The sequence below is a fragment of the Phacochoerus africanus genome, chromosome 14 (genome assembly GCF_016906955.1).
Source record: "Phacochoerus africanus isolate WHEZ1 chromosome 14, ROS_Pafr_v1, whole genome shotgun sequence".
Classification (NCBI taxonomy): domain Eukaryota; kingdom Metazoa; phylum Chordata; class Mammalia; order Artiodactyla; family Suidae; genus Phacochoerus; species Phacochoerus africanus.
Genome location: NC_062557.1, coordinates 26,077,020 through 26,089,526, shown reverse-complemented (window position 1 = coordinate 26,089,526; position 12,507 = coordinate 26,077,020). Strand labels below are relative to the sequence as shown.

The following is a 12,507-nucleotide window of genomic DNA, read 5'->3' as shown; positions in this document are numbered from 1 at the left end:
GTCGCAGACATGGCTCAGATCCCACATTGCTGTGGCTGTGGCGTAGGCTGGTGGCTTCAGCTCCGATTAGACCCCTAGCCTGGGAACCTCCATATGCCACGGGTGCAGCCCTAGAAAAGACAAAAAAAAAAAAAAAGAAAGAAAAAAGGAAAAAAAGAAGGCTGAGGCCCAGAGGTCTCATTAGAGGAAAAGAAACTGAGGCAAGTCCTCCAGTTGGACACAGATGCAGCAACATCCTCGCAGGTCTAGCAGAGGAGGAGGCTGGGTCGAGGCCACTTGTTCTGGATTAGGATGCTTGGTTTCTTCCCATCTGCCTGTCCATCCTTTTTTTTTTTTTTTTTTTGCTATTTGTGTTAATTTTTTGTATATGGAGGAGAAAGTCAGAACCGAGGAAGCCCTTTGAGTCTTGTGAATAACTGTCAACTTTTGAAGCCTCAGAGTCTTTGTGAATAACTTTGGTCAGAGGTGGCCAGAAGCAGGTAGAATTGATCAAAATGAGTGGTTGGAGTCCCGAGTCTCAGGGGTGCTGGGGACTAAGGTGCCACCTCTGATTATTGCTCCTGAGATTGGACTCTGCCGCCTGTGGCTCATGAATGGGTGAGCCGTGAAGGTTATCAGTGGGAACGATTTTAGGGTAAAATGGGTGTGGTTTCAGTTGTCTCTAGAGGATACTAGAATCCTCTCTGCCAGGTTTCAAAGACATCTCCACATAACCTACCCACCAACCCCCCCCCCAAACAAAAAAATCACTCCTGACACCCGGTCAGGCCTGCAGTCTTCTTCTTTACTCCCCTCCCTGAAAGGAGCTAACAGTCAGCCAGTTGTTCCTCCAGGTGTGTAGTTAGGTGTCCCTTGGGGACAATCCCGATGCAAAAGGGCCCAGAGCCCCCATGACTGGTTTAGGGGAAAGGAGGCTTGGATTTGGATATAGCCCTGCCACTGGACCACCAAGTCTAATCTAAGATTGATTTTTTCTGTGCCTTGGTTTCTTTTCTTTTTTTCTTTGCTGCACCTGCAGCATATGGAAGTTCTCGGGCCAGGGATCGCATCTGAGCCTCAGCTCTGACCTACACCGTGGCTGCGGCACCGCTGGATCTTTAACCCACCACACTGGGCCAGGGATCAAACTGGTGCCTCAGCAGCGACCCAAGCTGCTACAGAGAGAGTGCTGGATCCTTAACTCTGTGCCACAGTGGGAACTCCATCTGTGCCTTGGTTTCTTTATCGGTTTTTCTGGAGCCCCTTCGAGGAGTGCAAAAGACTGTACATACACAAGCACTTTGTGAGGAGGCGGCACAACTTGAAAGTATTTTATAAACAGAAGAATGTACTTTGGGTTTCAGGATGGAAAAATCTAAAGGAGCCTTCTGCTGAGGGGCTGGGGACGGCGCCTCCGAGATAGCTCCCCAGCGCTGGGCCAGGGATCGAACTGGTGCCTCTCCTGGAGTCAGAGCTTCTCCTTTGGACAGCGGTGACGCTGTTGCTAGGATCATGGTGTCCCGGCCTCGCTGCCTGTCTCTTGCTCATTTGCTTCTCACCTGCCTCTTTACTTTCTTCTCATGTTATCTCGTAAATGTGCTTCCCCCTGCCTCATCCATGAGCTCTTAGAGATGGTTCGGGAGAACCACAGGTCAGCATTTGGTGTCTGGCCAGGCTGCCGGCATAGGTCAGAAGCTCCCAGAAATATCTGGTGGCCACCTTTTGCTCTTAAACCCAGGGTAGGAACACAAGTGGTTGAAATGTCAGTGTAGGAGACAAAGTTGGGGCTTGAACCTCTCATGCCTGTCGCTACCTTACTGGGCAACAGGTGCATGGAGGGGAAGAAAGGTGGTTGGGTCTCGCTGAGCCTGGCAGAGAGGAAGAGGGACAAGCAGCTCGGGGGCTTTGACTCACAGGGAGTGGGCTGAGCACAGATATTCAAGGCAGACAGACTTAGAATCCGGGTGTCGTTAGAGCAGGCTCACCCTTGTAGGAACGGGTTTTTGATTTTATGCAAATACTTAGGTGTCTGCCAATCGCCAGCCCTTTAATAAACAATCCGTGGCCAAGGTGCTGTGTGGGGTTCCAAGATAAATTAGACACAGCCCTTGGCTGCAGGTTGTTTATTATCTGGAAGTTACAGATACTCGTAATCCAAGAAAGAGGCTGGTAAGTACTAAAACAGTACAAGGTACCAGGGGAAATCAACAAATCTCCAGACATTCCTTCAAGGGGACTATGGAGGTTCCCAGACGAGGGGTCCCATCAGAGCTGTAGCTGCCAGCCTACGCCACAGCCACAGCAATGAGGGAACCGAGCCTCGTCTGTGACCTACACCAGAGCTCACAGCAACGCCAGATCCCCAACCCACTGAGCAGAGCCAGGGATCGAACCCACGTCCTCCTGGATACTAGTTGGGTTTGTTACTGTGGAGCCACAACAGGAACTCCCCCATTTTTTATTTTAAAGAGTGCAAGGCCTTCTTACAGTACATCTCATAGTATTGTCCATGATTATCTCTGGGTGTTGAGATTTTGTTTTTTTCTTCCTGTTTACATATTTCTTGACTTTTCTACCTTCATGCTTACTGCTTTTGTAATTATCGGTTCTTTTAAAATTACATTAAATGAGCATATGTATGATAGCTGAGGGAAGTGACTGAAGAAATAAGTTAGGAATCAGATAAGAACTGAGGCTAAAAGTTGTCCCTGCAGTAGCATTTATGATATCCAGATTGGGGTAGTTGGGAATCCTCTCAAATGTCCAATAATATGGGAGTGGTTCAGCCAACCACTGAAGATCAACCTGGTGGAATATTATGTAATCTTTAAAAATGACAGATATGTAGATTGTTGATACTTGGAAATAGGTACATGAAATGGGTAGATCAAAGCAGAACATCATGTAGCATATTTCATATTGAGTACACTATTGCAAACTGTGTGTAACTATTTATTTATCTGTCTTTTTGTCTTTTTAGGGCTGCACCCGCGGCATATGGAGGGTCCCAGAATAGAGGTCTAATCGGAGCTGTAGCCACCAGCCTATGCCACAGCCACAGCCACGCCAGATCTGAGCCGTGTCTTTGACCTACACCACAGCTCACGGCAACGCCAGATCCTTAACCCACTGAGCGAGGCCAGGGATCAAACCCGAAACCTCAGCGTTCCTAGTCAGATTCGTTTCCACTGAGCCTTGACAGGAACTCCATGTGTAACTATTTAAATGGATTCGGAGGATGTGGATAGTGTTGTTAGCGTTTCTTTCTTTCTTTTTCATTGTGAAACACACATAACATAAAATTTACCATTGAGGGGTTCCCGTTGTGGCGCAGAGGAAACGAATCCGACTAGGAACCCTGAGATTGTGGGTTTCCATCCCTGGCCTTGCTCAGTGGGGTAAGGATCCAGCATTGCTGGGAGCTGTGGTGTGGGTCGCAGACACGGCTCAGATCTGGAATTGCCATGGCTGTGGCATAGGTGGGCAGCTGTAGCTCCGATTCGACCCCTAGCCTGAGAACCTCCATATGCTGCAGGAGTGGCCCTAAAACAAAAAGCAAAAAAAAAAAAAAAAAAAATTACCATTGAACCATTTTAAGATTGTGACTCAGTGGCATTAAGTACATTCACAATGTTGTGTAACCATCACCACCATCCCTTTCCAGAACATTTTCATCATCCCAAGCAGGCACCCTGTTGCCCTTAAACCCTAACTCCTTGTTCCCTTCTCCCCCTAAACCTAACCCTAAGTTCTCCCCCTCAGTTCTCCTTTCTGTCCCTATGAATTTGCCTATTCTAGGTACTTCGTATCAGTGGAATCAGAGAATATTTGTCCTTCTGTGTCCGTCTTATTTCATGTGGTGTAATGTTTTGAAGTTTCACCCATGGTGTAAGTAGCATGTATTAGAATTTCATTCCTTTTTGAGGCTAAACACTCCTTTTTATGTGTAGACCATATTTGGTTTATCCATTCATCTGTCGATGAACACTTGGGGCGTTTTCATCTCTTGATTTATTGATTTTTGCTTTTTAGGGCCGCACCTGCAGCGTCTGGATGTTCCCAGGCTAGGGGTTCCATCAGAGCTGTAGCCGCTGGCCTACGCCACAGCCACAGCAACGCAGGATCTGAGCCTCATCTGCAACCGACACCATAGCTCAGGGCAACGCCGGATCCTTAACCCGCTGAGCGAGGCCAGGGATCGAACCTGCAACCTCACGGATGCTAGTCAGATTCGCTAACCGCTGAGCCACAAGGGGAACTCCTGTTTTCACCTCTTGGCATCTATGGATAGTGCTCCACGAACATGGGTGTACAAATACCTCTTTGAGACCCTCCTTTCAATTCTTTTGTTTATCTCCCTAGAAGCGGAATTGCTGGATAGCATGGTAATTCTATATTTCACTTTTTGAGGAACTGCCAACCTGTTAGTGTCTTTTAAATATCAAGCAGTCCCCAGTTCCTTTTGCTGTGCTGAATGCACACGTGAACTATCAACAGATTAGTGCAGATGTGAAAGCATTTTGCTCTCTGGAGAGGAAAGAGCCTGATGGACCTTAAGATCGTAGGCTGCTTTGAATGTGGCCTGAAAAACACGGTCAACCCAGATGGCTGCAACTTAAAGGTGATTCCAGCACCCTTGCAGGTGATCAACAGTGACTTTGACCTTCCCCCAGAACGCTTTAGCCGAGGTCAAAATAAAATGAGTGGATTTATAAGTGCTTTATTTCTGTCCCATGTAGCCAGAAGTCAGAGGCAGAAGAGAGAACCAGACGAGTTGGATGCTCATCCTCTTTGTCTGAGGCACCTAGGGTCCCTGGAGCCAGCCAGCCTTGAAGGAAGTCGGGGGAGCCCTTCAGTGAATTGTTTGAATTTGTGCCGTGTGGACGAACCCTGTGATGAAGCTGGAGGGAGGAAGAAGGGCAGGAGATAAAAGATGGAGGAACCCATGCTTTCCGTTCACTTCCAGGGACCTTTTTAGTGATGGGAAACAGTCCTGCTCTCAGGAAACTCGGGACGCAGACCTGGGAGGTCACAGTTCATTAGGAACAGAAGAAAGAGAGGACATGTATAAAGTAACCCCTTGTCTGGAGTGCAATGGTATAAATTCTTTCCAGTGACAAAGAACAGCTGGTTGAGTCAGGAGGGAGGCGGATAGAAGGGAAGACTGGCAGTCTCGAGAGGCTTCCAAAAGGAGACAAGGTCAGGAGTTCCCGTTGTGGCGCAGTGGTTAACAAATCCGACTAGGAACCATGAGGTTGCGGGTTCGATCCCTGGCCTTGCTCAGCGGGTTAAGGATCCGGCGTTGCCATGAGCTGTGGTGTAGGTTGCAGATGCAGCTCGGATCCCGTGTTGCTGTGGCTCTGGTGTAGGCCAGTGGCTACAGCTCTGATTAAACCCCTAGCCTGGGAACCTCCATGTGTCGCAAGAGTGGCCCAAGAAATGGCAAAAAGACAAAAACAAACAAAACAAAACAAAAGGAGACAAGGTCAGTTACCATGTCTGCTTCCTTCATGCTGACGTCACGCCGTGCGGGCTGTGCTCTCTTCCAGCCAGCGTCCCGTGTTCTGTGGCCCCCGAAAAGCCAGTGTGCAGGCCTCAGCCACCCCAGGTCCGACGTACCTTCTCCTTGGACACCATCCTCAGCTCCTACCTTCTGGGCCAGTGGCCACGAGATGCTGATGGGGCCTTCACCTGCTGTACCAATGACAAGGCCACCCAGGTAATGAAGCGCTCTGCTCATGGGCTAAGGGGTAAGGATGGGGCATTGGGCTGGCTGAGGCGGCCTTGGGGCTGCTTACCAGCACTCGGTCAGAGACATGACCTGCCCCGGGCTTTGGCCACACATTGTCACCATGTAGCTTTTCATCCTCTCATCTTTACCAGTTTGGTTCTCTCCATAAACTTACCTGAAAATGAATCTCCATTCTACCTGACTGGTGGGAAAGAGAAGTCAATCTGGGTTTATCCATTTGGCTTTGAGTTTTCATGTGCAGGTAAGCACAGCTGATCCGGGGATTTATCCTAGGTTTCAAAAAATGACATGCCAAAAAATTGATGGCATTCTCATCGTGGCTCAGCGGAAACGAATCTGACTGGAATCCAGGAGGACGCAGGTTCGATTCCCTGGCCTCGCTCAGTGGGTTAAGGGTCCAGCGTTGCTGTGAGCTGTAGTGTAGGTCACAGATGCGGCTTGGATCTGGCGTTGTGGTGGCTGTGGTGTGGGCTGGCGGCTGCAGCTCCAGTTGGACCCCTGGCGTGGAAACTTCCACATGCTGTGGGTGTGGCCCTGAAAAGACCAAAAAAAAAAAAAAAAAGGATGTTTACCTTGTTAAAACAAGTCAACTTTCAATGGAGTTAATTTATCCCCAGACAACTGGAAAGGGTGGCCAAAAAATCTTGAGCCACGATAGGTCCCACTGGAGCAACAGGAAAGTTCTCAGATAATGGAGAGTTGATCCCTAGTTAGCAGCCCGCTCCAGCATTGCACTGGACCCGTTTGAGTCCTGTGGAGGCCAGGTCCCCTCCTTCAGGATTTTTCCTCACAATAGTCTTTTCACGAAGAATTCTAAACTTGGAAGGGATCTCCATCAATCATCCAGCCCATGGGGCAGTTTTGGAATGAGGTAGTGTTAGCCTGAGCAGTCATCTCGTTTGTGAAATTGTTTTATTTATTTATTTATTTATTTATTTTTAGCGCCACACCCATGGCATGTGGAGGGTCCCAGGCTAGGGGTCTAATCAGAGCTATAGCCACCGGCCTATGCCAGAGCCACAGCAACGCAGGATCTGAGCCGTGTCTGCGACCTATACCACAGCTCACGGCAACGCCAAATCCTTAACCCATTGAACAAGGCCAGGGATCAAACCTGCAACCTCATGGTTCCTAGTCGGATCCATTTCCACTACACCACGACGGAAACTCCATATCTTGTGCTTTTATTTATGGTTTTATAGTTAAGCAAGTCTGCTTTGTTCTTTTTTTTTTTTTTTTGTCTTTTTAGGGCTGCACCCGCAGCATGTGGAGATTCCCATACCAGGGGTCCAATCCAAGCTGCGCCTGCCGGCCTACACCACAGCCATAGCAATATGGGATCCGAGTCGCATCTGAGACCTACACCACAGTTCACAGCAATGCCAGATCCTTAACATGGTGGGGATCGAACCCACAACCTCATGGTTCCTAGTCAGATTCATTGCCGCTGTGCCACTGTGGGAACTCCGTATGTGAAATTATACAAAGGTATTTCTTCATCCGACTCAGAACTTCAACCTTCTCAGCAGTAACGTTTTGAAGAGTCAACTCTTCTCTCGCTTTTGTGGCAGTTTAAACCCATTCCTGTTCAGCTTCCGAACAAATGAGCTGTTCTCAGGAAAAAGGAAACAGGGTGGGGAGAACACAGGCTCAGAGGCAGCCCGAATCCTGGGGGATGCCAGGCCAGCCGCCCGCCCTTCACCTGCTGCTGGAGTGCGCCTGCCCCGCCCGCGTCATCGGAGGTGGGGTGGTAGCCAAATGGCAAAGGGTTTTCTGCTCTCACGTCCCCCGTCCTGCTCCGCTGAGCACATAGCGTCGTCGGCCCCTTTCTTTTATTTATTTTTTAAATGAGATCCATTTTCAGATGTTATTAGTGAATGTTTGAATGCCCAGTCCTGTTCTTGGCGGGTCGGAGGGAAGAACCAGGAAATGAGAACAAGATTTGGCCTTGGTGAGTCTGGATGCCAGCTCCATGAAGGCCGGGGAACAGAGCGCCGAGTGTCTGGCACAGTTTACAGGAGGGGGCTTCTCCTGGGAACACACCACCTTGGACCAACAAGAGTTTGCCGCAGTTAAGAACTGATGGCGCTCTTTCACTCTGGGGAGAGGTTCGAAGGGGGAGCATGCCCCACGTAGCAGGCAGAGTAGGCCGACTTCTTGGGAGCCCGGGTCACTGCTGATCCCTGGCCCCCCAACCCCCAAAAAGGGCAAGGGGGGTAGGTTATGCTTCCCATTCACAGGCCTGGAGCACACACCCCTTTCTTTTTCCCGAGGAATGTTTAGTCCAAGTGTGTCTAGTCATGGAGGGCTTCCTGGAGGAGCAGGACTTGAGGTTGCTTCCAGTGGTGTAAGCTCATGCTGGCATCCCCCTTCATCAGACATGGGCTCCCGTGCAGCTCCCCCCCTCCATCCTCATATCCCCATATCTTTCTCATTTCTTGCTACCAGCCTTCTAGGAAGCCCCCACCCCACTCCTCAGATAGCGTTCTCTTTGTCAACTCAGGGCAGGCTTGGCCTCAGATGTTCTCTGGCCGGATTGAGAGGCATGGGCTCTAGGCTGTGTGTTTTTGCTCAGGCTCCAGCTGCAGGCCAGATCTTTTATGTAACAAGTCTGGGCTTCTTGCCACAGCAAGACAGGGGTCAGCGATGCGCCTCCGTGGGTCTGGCAAGGCCAAGCCATGAAGCTTTCCTCTTTCCCTGGGATGGGCTCCAGCCCTCGAGGAACTCTTAGCAACCTGTCAATATTGTGGCTGCAGTCAGGAGATGGGAGAGTTCTGATCAACGTAGGCATCCCAGCCCAAGTATGCACTCTGCCCCATCTTTCATTCCTGGCCTCCTGGGAATTTTCTGCTTCTAGGTTTTGGGCTGCATTCAAATGCCTGCTTGAGCGCCCTGGCATGGCACAAGCTACCTCCTTCAACACTGGCTTTGATGCCATAAGACCTGAGCTGCTCCCTCAATCACAGATGCCCCTTCCCAGCTCAGCCCGACCTCACCCAGAAAGGACTGGGGATGAGGGAGAGGTTTTCTGGGGAGATGGAAGAGCAGAGAGGAGGTAGGGAGGCAGGATCTAACAAAGCCCTTGAAAGCTTTTAAGTCGCTAAAAATAAGGGATGCCAGCGCCTTTCCCTCATGCCTCTGAGCTCAAGGCGGGGCTGTTCCCACCCCTCCCCTCCCCTTCTGTGCCTTCTCTTCTAGCCACACTAGTGTGGTACAGCCACGCCTCTGGCAGGCCCTCCCTTCTGCCCCCCCCAACCCCAACCCACTTCCCGAGCCAGCTGTGGAATGTGTCTTTGGACACAGCCTGGCCCTCCCAGGGCAGAGCTTGCAGGAAGGACAGCAGCCGAGCAGCTTGGCTCCCCACCCCAACCTCCCCACCGCCACCAGCACCCAAGCAAGGAAGAGCCCTGCAAGTTTCATGGCCGAAGACCTGCCATTTAGATATCCAGGCACACTGCATCCTCAAGGCTTCTTGCAAGGCAGGAGGTGGGGTTAAAAGCCCTGGGTTCTTGAACAAAGCAGGTGGCCACCTGTTCCGCTGTTCCCTCCCTGGGCTTAGCTGGGGCTTAAGCTCATAGGCAGACATGAAGGATAGCACGGGTGGTTTCCAGGCAATTTAGAGTCTGACATGGAGCGCTGGCTTCCCCAAATATCGGGGGCAGGTGAGGAAGAGAGTTGGATGGATCTTATTCAGGAAATGGCTTGTGGATGCGGTGATCAGTGATGGTATGCTTCGGGGCTGCTGCCTGCTCTGAGCCAGGGTATACGACGGGAGCAGGGTGGCCAGGTCGCCCGGAGGACAGCTTGGTGGCTGTAAGGAAGCACTTGGGTGCAGTGGGAGCTGGACACGGAGGGGCCGATCAGCAAGGACTAGGAAGGCTCTTGGGTGATGTCACCATTATCTAGAGGTTTCTTTGCGCCTCGGAGGATTGTCTAGGTCAATCTCAACATGCTTTTCCTTTTCTGGAGTGCCCTCCGCCGGGTCAGCTGGCCTCTCAGAGCTGGCCCCCAGGCGCTTTGAGCTGGGCCTTTCTGGCGCTGGGCCACAGTGGGCGATGGCCACACAGGCAGGTGGTTGTGGCCGCCCCCGCCCTCCTTGCTGCGAGTCTTCTCACACTTTTCTGGAGGGAGGAAGTGGTCTCACCACAGCTGGGATGACTGTTAGAGCCCAGTTCCCCCGCTGGTGTTCTCATTGTGCAGACAGACAGGACCCTGGGTGCCCGCTCCGCCTGGCCCCTGGTCCTGCCCATCCCTGGCCCCGATTCCTCCCAGGCGCCAGGTCTGGTGGGGAAAGCCTTTCTGATCAACTTTTGTTCCTTTAGGCCTGAGTTACCCTTTGGGGGAAAAAAATGAGCTTCAATCCCTGACACACTTCTTGGAGTGTCCTGAAGGCCAAGGGCAGAGGTGGCATACTTTGTTGGGGAAGACTTCCCTTGCCCTGACTTTCTTACCTGTAAGCCAGCCTCCTCCTTTTCCTAGCCCAGTGCCTCAGCATGTGGTGATGACACACGATCCAGCCCGCTCATCACAGCCTTTCTTTGCAGGTGTCAGGGCCCGGGCCCAGTGCCTGTTTCCAGGACTGATGAGCAGGACTGGTCAACAGCACAGAATACTTGCAAATAGGTTCATGATGGAAAATCTGAGGGTCACACAGTCACCACAGGGCCAGGGATGATGGCCTTGGCCACCTGCAGCCAGCGTTCCCAGTGCTGGCCGGCAGACCACCCTCAGAGCCCTTCCTGCCTCTTTTTCGGGCCAGAGTCCCTTGGGGCTGATTCCCTGCTGGATTTCTTTCTTTCTTTTTTTTTTTTTTTTGCTATTTCTTGGGCCGCTCCCACAGCATATGGAGGTTCCCAGGCTAGGGGTTGAATCGGAGCTGTAGCCACCGGCCTACGCCAGAGCCACAGCAACGCGGGATCCGAGCTGCGTCTGCAACCTACACCACAGCTCACGGCAACACCGGATCGTTAACCCACTGAGCAAGGGCAGGGACTGAACCTGCAACCTCATGGTTCCTAGTCGGATTCGTTAACCACTGCGCCACAACGGGAACTCCATCCCTGCTGGATTTCGGTTCCACCGCGTAGTTACGGAGCATCAGTGCTAGGCCAGGCACCACGCTGCTCTTCACATCTGCGGGGGTACACTGGTTATGTTCCCAGGACCCAGCCAAAGTCACTGGAGACAGCGCGGATCAGGACTCTTCCTTGCCTCAGCACCCGGATAGGAACTTGGTCGGGTCGGTGGCAGAGAAACAGGTTCCAGTGGGGGTGGGATCTTGGCTCCGTCCCACCCCTGCCTTCTTGTTACATCAGGCTGCTCTTTGGAAGGCCGTCCACGCCTCCCCCAGTGATCCCCCGTGTTGCTCTGGGATTTCAGACTCCCGGGCAAAGCTTCCTTGGTCTAACCCACATCCAGTTTTGCATAATCCGAGCATCATCTGTTTAGTTGGCTAGTGAGGAGCCCCGCTTCTCCCTCGGCTGCTCCCCCTGGGCCAGGGTGTTAAAATACATCTGTTCCATTGCATGAGTCCCTTTGACAAACATGGCTGCCCTGCTGAGCTCAAGCTTTATCCTGCTCGCAAAGGGCCGTCTGGAACGACTACTTGTGGTGCCGTTGCTCAGCACGGCTTGGCCCCTGCTGTGTCCTGAAGGGTCCCTCTTTGAAGGGTAGCCTTCCTTAGCTGTGATATTTCTGGGCTCCCAGGAAACCTTGGCCCAGATGTCTGTGGTGAGTTGCAGGAGGAGGGGGTCTGTCCACCCAGGGGTGCTGGAAATCAGGGGAGGGGCATGGTCCCCACGCCCGATGCTCCCAGTTCTGTGGGAGGGGCCAAAGCCCACCCCTGAGCACATGCCTGCCTGAAGAATCCTTAAGCCCAGCATGTAAAGAGCTTCGAACGTATAATAACCTACTGTATTAGGTTCTGGAGGCTGATATAACAAATTACTTCAAACTTAGTGGCTTAAAACAGCAGAAATGTATTCTCTCACCATTCTGGAGGCCAGAAATCTGCATTCCATTCCACCGGGCCAAGATCAAGGTATTGGCAGGGCTGTGCTCTCTTTGGAGGCTCCCTGGGAGACCTGTTCCTTGCCTCTTCCAGCTTCTGGTGGCTGCCAGCTTTCCTTGGCTTGTGGCCACATCACCCCTGTCTCTGCCTCCCTGGTCACATGGCCTCGTCTTCTTCTGTGAGTGTCTGATCTCCCTGTGTCTCCTGCTCCTAAGGACACTTGAAACAACATGCAGGGCCCTCCAGGATAAGCCGGGGTGCTCTTCCCATCTTAAGGTCCTTAACTTAAGCGCTTCTGCCGAAACTTTGCCCCATAAGGTAATGTTTATGGGTTCCAGGGACTAGGACCTGATTTCTTGGGGGGTCATTTTCTACTTGTCCACCTGCTGACTTCATCTCTTCTGCTCGTGGCTCGCTGCGCCCCAGCCACGCCGGCCTCCTTGTCATTCTCGAATGCACCAGACTCACTCCTTTGCACTTGCTGTGCCTTCCATCTGGGTTGCTTTCACCTCCAATATTCACACAGCTCCCTCCTCACCTACTTTGTGTTCCCATCAGATGTTAACCTTTTCACTGAACACTTCCCTGACATTTAAAATCATGTTCCCTGGCCCAGTCCTCCTAGCCCTTTTGTCCTTTTTTAGGCCTGCATCCGTGGCATATGGAGGTTCCCAGGCTAGGGGTCGAATCGGAGCTGTTGCCACCAGCCTACGCCACAGGCACAGCAACACCAGATCCGAGCCGCATCTGCGACCTACACCACAGC

At 51.7% G+C, this 12,507-nt stretch overlaps 1 protein-coding gene across 2 annotated transcripts in view; it reads left to right on the top strand.

Annotated features, from left to right (window-relative positions):
- Positions 1 to 12,507, top strand: part of FAM117A (family with sequence similarity 117 member A) — a 55,298-nt gene that overhangs the window by 25,795 nt on the left and 16,996 nt on the right. For both annotated transcript variants that reach the window (XM_047758954.1, XM_047758955.1), the window contains exon 2: positions 5,529 to 5,698. In XM_047758954.1, the coding sequence (XP_047614910.1) occupies positions 5,529 to 5,698 (170 nt within the window). The remainder of the gene's footprint in view (positions 1 to 5,528; positions 5,699 to 12,507) is intronic.